This window comes from Charadrius vociferus, unplaced genomic scaffold (assembly GCF_000708025.1).
Source record: "Charadrius vociferus isolate BGI_N301 unplaced genomic scaffold, ASM70802v2 scaffold529, whole genome shotgun sequence".
NCBI lineage: Eukaryota > Metazoa > Chordata > Aves > Charadriiformes > Charadriidae > Charadrius > Charadrius vociferus.
The window spans coordinates 1,130,314-1,136,676 of record NW_009650172.1 but is presented as its reverse complement, the minus strand read 5'-3'; the positions used below and the strand labels follow the sequence as shown (position 1 = coordinate 1,136,676).

Sequence of the window (6,363 nt, the reverse complement as noted above, 5' to 3'; positions counted from 1 at the left end):
GTTACCTGGTCCTCTGCAGCTCCTCCCCCAGCCATGTGGGCAGCGTCTGCCCCATTTTGTACAGGAGCTTGGAGAGCTCTATGTTATGGTCCCTGTAATAGTCCCGCAGGAAGGCGCGCGACTGCAACGGGAGGAGAACAGAGAGGAGGGTCAGGTGGACCAGCCCCGAGCCCACTGCCCCGACACAGCCCCCCGGCCCCGCTCGGGTCCGTCCCAGGAGGTTTTCTGCATACTCACATCTGAATCCATCTCTGGGTACTTCCTCCCTTTGCTCTTTCCCAAGCATTTCGTTTTCCCTCCATCCAGAAGCTGACACCAAAATCCTTTTTTCGGATCAAAACTGCGAAGAGAGAGCTCTGCCTCAGCCCTCCTGCTCCCCCACCCCCTGCTGTGGGCCAGCATGCTGCCACGCTGCCCGACAAGCCCCGCTGCAGCCCAGTCCTGCACGGGGGCACTTCTCCACCTCTTTTTAATCCGCAGCCCAGCTAACATCTCGTTATCGACCCCCTGGTACAGCAGGTTCCAGTACAGCCACACAGTAAGCAACCTGACGCGGTTCATCCATCACCCTGCTGAGGGAGCACAGGGGTCTATGTGAATTTAATTATTTTCTGTGGCTTCTTTGGCCCTGGATGCCCTCAGGAGCCCCACGGCACCTGGGTGCCGACTCAGAGTGGTCGTGTATATAGACAAGCCCAGCACAGAAGTGAATTATTCTTTTTTTTAGGAGCTCTGGAATCTCCTGCTTCCCGTGGTGGGCTTTAATGTCTGGAAGGCTCAGAGCAAGGTGACACCCGTGGAGGTGCTACACAGCCAGCAGCAAGAGCTGCTCTCTGCAACGTGTGCAGGATGACCCAGGGTACCGGGGCTCAACACCATCACAAGTGGCATGAATGCACCCCTGAACTCGGCTCCAGGAGCCCAGAGATGCTCCCGGGCTGCCTGGGGTGACACCACCATGGTGCCTGGATAAGCACAGCAAAGCGAGGTGCTTCTTGAATGTTATTTCTGATTGCAGCTACTCCAGTGTAGGTCACAGCAACAAGGAGTTGCTGTTCTGGCCTCAGGTGAAACCTTGGTCTCATCAACACCAGCAACAGCTCTGGGGGCTGCCCTGGGACAGCACTGGATGTCCCCAGGGGCAACCCGCTGCACTGGGAGCAACGGCAGGTTGGAGGAAGGAGAAGCTTAGGGAAGGACTCACGCCAGCGTCTTGTGATAATCGATGAAGTTGGTCACACCGAGGAATTTCTGGACCGTCTCCATCACTTTGGCGGGTTCCGTTCGGAGCAGCTTGCCATCCAGGACCAGGATCTGCACGGAGCAAGGCAGGGTGGTGAGGTCCCGCTGGCTCCCAACCCTGCTCTCCTGGGGCACAAGGATGCCTTCACCACACCTTTTGCCATCTTGGAGCCAAATTTGCCACAGCCAGCGCAGGGTCCCCTTTTGAATGCTAACATGCCCCGGTATTCACTCACACTGGGTGTTGGAAAATTAAACACAAATAAAAGCCAGGGCCAGGATCCATCTAGGAAAACATCAGAGTTTCGGCTCAGGGCCACCCAACCCATGGCCAGCCAGGATTGCATTACAGCAATTACGCCAGAAGCAGACATCTAATAGACTTTATAAGGTTAAATGACGGTGGAAAAATCATTCAGGGACTGAGCAGAACGGCGCGATGTGGCCCGTACACTGCCAGCAGCACTCCACTGTGCGGGTCACAGCAGGGCTGGCATCCAGCCCCCATTTTCCCTGCAGGCAGCTCGAACCATGGGCAGCTTTGCCCGCTATTTTTGTCCTGCTTTGATGCCACGGTGACACCGGACAGGGCAGCCCCACAGGGATCTGTGGCCAAGAACGTCGGGCAAGCGGTGGGTGCCCCTGCAGAGCCACCCACAGCCCTCCACCCCACAGTCCCCTTTCCTTCTGGCACAATATCTGCCCTCTGCCACCTTCCCCAACTACTTTTACTCTTCTCCCCATAGTTATTTAAGTATAATAAAAGGACGATCTCGCTATTTTTGTCCTGCTTCGATGCCATGGTGACACCACACAGGGCAGCCCCGTGGAGGTCTGTGGCCAAGAGTGTCGGGCAAGCGGTAGGTGCCCCTGCAGAGCCACCCACAGCCCTCCACCCCACAGTCCCCTTTCAACCCTGCTTTGGCAGAGGACCAGCAGAAGGACCTACCTGCCCAGGACAGGCACAAGGACATCTTTCTGCATCGTCCATCACCAACCTCACACTACAAGGCTTTCCTTCTTGAACAGTATTTGCCCTCTGCACCGTCCCCAAGTACTCTTACTCTTCTCCCCATAGTTATTTAAGTATAATAAAAGCAGCTCCCACAGGAGCACCCTTGCAACCCAAGCTCTCCTCCCTGAGCATCCTTGCTTGGGTGAGGGGGTCTCCTCACTGTAGGAGTGGGGTGCTCCCATCCCTACCTGGTTGGCATGGTAGCTGTTCAGCCAGCGCTCGATGTGGGTGGCGTACCAGCCCGGCACCAGGCAGCGGTTCTGCAGGGTCCGGAGCTTCGGAGCAGCCTCAGGTCCCGCCGTGATCACTTCGTGGAAGGTGTATTTCAGGGCGACGGGGTCGTCGTGAGCTCGCTGGTGCTGTCAGGTATAAGTGACGCAGGTTTGTTCTTGGGGCAACCCAAATCCTGGGCTGCCCATGAAGCACCGTGGCTCCCAGGCCACCACACTGTGTCCTCGCACATCTTGTTTAGCCAAAAAAGTGCAGCGTCTGCAGCCACCCCACCTCCCAAACCAAGCTGACGGAGGGAAACCCCTGGCCCACTGCCCCACAGGGCTGCCCAAGGCGGGGGGAGAGGCAGAGGCGGGCGGCTAACCTGATACCAGGAGTAGGCTCGATCTGCAGGGTTGATGAGGATGGTGATGACTTTGGCCTTGGAAAGCAGGGCCGCAGCTCTCCGGGGAGCCACTTCTGAGTCAAAATAGTTGGCACTTTTCTCAAAGTAGAAGTCGGAGGTGGTGTTGGAGGGGATGGGGAAGAACTCCATGTACCTGGGGGAGGCACAGGGTGAGGCAGGCGGATGGGCACCACGAGATGGCCCCAGCACCGCTCCTCGCAGGTGACATCTCAGACACTCCGTGCCATGTACTAATCCTGCATGGTCCCCCCAGGTCTGACACGCTGCCTGGAGCTCCACAATCCCCTACAGCCATTCTGGAGGGCTAGACCTCACCAGATTCCCCAGACAGACCATGAAACCAGGCCGGAGCAGATGCACACAAGCCTGGCTTCTGCCAAGGACACTTCTGAGTCCTGGCAAGTGGCCTTTGCCTTACGGACAACACCTCAGGGATAAATCATCGTGGTGTGACGGCCTGAAGGCTCAAGGCAGAGCCTGTGCACGATTCATCCCACCTTGCAGCACCCAGTTGCCCTCTGCCGAGAGCCCAGTGGCTGTGAGGCCAATGGGAAACCTGACGGCACCACTGCTCTGGTTCCTGAAATCATCAGCGCTCCCAGCTCAGCCCCTGCAGTGGGGAGACCTACCAGTCAATGCCCTTGTGATAGTTGTGTCCATTGAAGAACTGTATCTCCTCGAAGGTCTCTGAGCTGGGGTAGTTACTGCTCAGGTCCGGGTGCATCCCCAAGAAGAGATAAAGGGCAGTCGTTCCTTTGGACAGACAGAAAACAGGAGCTGACTTGGGCCAAACCTCCCTCCGAGCTCTGCTTCAAGGCAGGAGGGCTGAGAGAGGCTCTCCGGGGATACGCATGGCACCCAGCAAACCTGCCAGCACGCTCACAGCACCGAGGGTGAAGGGAAGCACCTGTTTTTTGAGGCCCGATGATCAGAAGTTTTGGGAATCGGTCACAGGTCTTTTCTTTGGACCAAATGTCTTTGTGACGCTTGTCTTCACAGGGATCCTGAAATGCAGGGGAGGATTAGAGACAGGGCAGCCTGGATGGGGCTGTGCACCACTGCTTATTCCCCCCCCTCCTTCCCTAGCGTGAGCAGATGCGCGGGGAGGCCACGCTGCTCAGCAGGCAGGGCAAAGACTGGGGTTATTTCCAGCTCTGTGGGGCAAACTCCTTCCTAGCACCACCCGCAGAACCACAAAGAGGTGAAACAGCTCCTATTCCCCCCATTCCAGGCATGAGGGGTACCTGCCACAGCGGGTCCTTCTCCTCGGAGAAGATCTGGAAGTATTTCTGTGCCAGCTGCACAGGCGGCAACGTCTGGAGCTTCAAGTTGGTCCAGGAGTTCAGGAAGCGGACCAGGTGCTTGAAGGTGTACAAGCCCAGGCGGTCATTGCCGTAATTGGACAGATGGGTCATGAAGATGCTGATCTGAAGTGGAGAGGACGAAGCAGGGGTTAGTGGAGCCTCAGCCAGCAGCTATCCCACACAAACGGCTCCCACCCTGGCTAAGGACATCAGGGACATTGCCCACAGCAGCACTGGAGGACGGCTCTACGAGAGATACCTGTCCATCTGTCCCCAGGCATCCAGGCAGCAGTACTCACGGGGTTGAGGAGCACAGTCAGGAACAGTTCGCCCCCGTTGATGATTTTATCCAGCTCACTGGAGCCACCAGGGTATTCGTTGTAGAAAATGGTGTGCGTGAAGAGGCCGCAGGTTTGCCGGGGGAGTACCTGAGGCAGGAGAAAGACATGCATGGAGCACCCAGGCCTGGGTCTCCTTCCACATCCAAAACAAAAAGGGGATCCCTCAACCCTTCAGGGCCCAGGATTGGCTCCACTGCCCCTCAACACATTTGACTTGAATCCTCATGCCCACAAAGGATGGAGGTGGACAGATGAAGTCAGAAAGAGTCCTCACAAGAGCTTCCCCCATGCAGGATGAGCAGAGGGCACAGTGCCCTCAAATCGAACCATTCGAGCTGCCCGGAAACCACCCGCTGAGGTTCTGGGTTTTGGTGGAGGAGGCAAAGAACAGAAGCACCAGAGTTAAAGCCTGGCCACCTACCATGATGCCATTGTGGATGAAGCCACGGCGATAGCGAGCAGGTTTCAGGTGGGGATACTCCTCCGTGCTCGTCACTTTGATTGACCAAACCTGCTTCCAAGCTTCGTACAACTGTACGTGGACAGGGTACACGCCCGAGTGGTGGGGGGCCACGGCGTACCCCATGTCAGTGGGGATGCCATGCTCCTGCAGAGGAGAAAGCAGGGAGTAGGTGACCATGGAGACCCCAAAACCACAACAACCCAAACCAATTTCTCCCCAAGGGACTGCCCATTCCCAACTACAAATAGTCAATTCGTGTCTCTGGAGAGCAACCAGGGCAGCACTGTGCCTGCATATCCTCTCCTAATCAGGGCTGTCTCCATGAAAGGGAGCCCAGCAGCATACGTGCTGGGTGGATACTCGGTCCTCTGCTTCACGTGGACCATTCTCACCCCTTCCATTTCTGCTGTTACCAACAAAACAGCAGCAGCAAAGCTTTTCTGTGGAGAACTAGGAGATACATCTACACAGGACTCTAAATTGGTTTATATCAGTAGATATAAAACAGCCTGGAAATTCAGAGTAGGGATGGTCCGGTCTCTCTCTAATTAAGCACCTCCGATTATCAGAAAATGAATTTAAGTTAGCTTGAAGATCCCTCTCTTAGGCTATAGGTCTGAATTATTATTACTGGGTCTGGCTTTACTGGGTTTGGATTCAAGACAACTGTGAGCAAATCAGTCGACCACAGCACGATCTGGTCTCAATGCTGGCGTTATCCAGGGCAGATAAAGGACGGTCCAAGAGGATGGACCACCCCTTACCAAGCTGAAGGTCAGAGCCTGCCTTTATAAACTAAACGTGCCCCCGACAGCTCGGCCTGCAGAGGGAGTTTCCATCAGCAGGAGCCTCCCAGCACATGGCCACCGCTCCAGGATCCTGCATGATAGCCCAAAACAGCATCAAACCACTCCAGGCTGAGCACCCAACCCTAAGCTCAGCTAAAACCCAGCACACACCAACCCAAAGAGACTTTTCCTCCTGCAGAGCCATGGGTCAGACCTCCACATCCCCCATGGATGGACCCCCGCATCCCTCTGGTACCAGGCTAGGCAGGCACAGCTGCAACGCACAGATGATGTCTTCCCTTGAACGGGCAACCCAGGCAGATGGCTGCCACTTTGCCTCCCTTCTCCCATCCTCCCACCACCACAAGCACCCCTGCCGGTGGCATCTTACTCACGACAGCGAATTTCTTGTTTAATGTCATCTGCTCAGCGAGAACCGACTGGTTGTGGAAGAGGTGAGGCTGCATGTGGCTCCACATATGGGGAAACCACCAGAACTCCCTCACGTAGGACAGCAGCAGGTCGTCACCTTCATCCTCGGCATCGGTACCTGCGGGCACGACGCCCCCCGTC

The 6,363-nt window shown here is 56.2% G+C and overlaps 1 protein-coding gene across 1 annotated transcript in view; it reads right to left on the bottom strand.

Annotated features, from left to right (window-relative positions):
- The window catches only part of NDST1 (N-deacetylase/N-sulfotransferase (heparan glucosaminyl) 1), an 8,826-nt gene that overhangs the window by 332 nt on the left and 2,131 nt on the right, over positions 1 to 6,363 (bottom strand). The window contains exons 4-13 of the mRNA XM_009892591.1: positions 6,186 to 6,340; positions 4,961 to 5,146; positions 4,498 to 4,626; positions 4,139 to 4,321; positions 3,802 to 3,898; positions 3,524 to 3,647; positions 2,853 to 3,027; positions 2,446 to 2,616; positions 1,205 to 1,314; positions 238 to 340 (exon numbers count right to left, since the gene is read on the bottom strand). Coding sequence (XP_009890893.1) covers positions 238 to 340; positions 1,205 to 1,314; positions 2,446 to 2,616; positions 2,853 to 3,027; positions 3,524 to 3,647; positions 3,802 to 3,898; positions 4,139 to 4,321; positions 4,498 to 4,626; positions 4,961 to 5,146; positions 6,186 to 6,340 — 1,433 coding nt within the window. The remainder of the gene's footprint in view (positions 1 to 237; positions 341 to 1,204; positions 1,315 to 2,445; positions 2,617 to 2,852; positions 3,028 to 3,523; positions 3,648 to 3,801; positions 3,899 to 4,138; positions 4,322 to 4,497; positions 4,627 to 4,960; positions 5,147 to 6,185; positions 6,341 to 6,363) is intronic.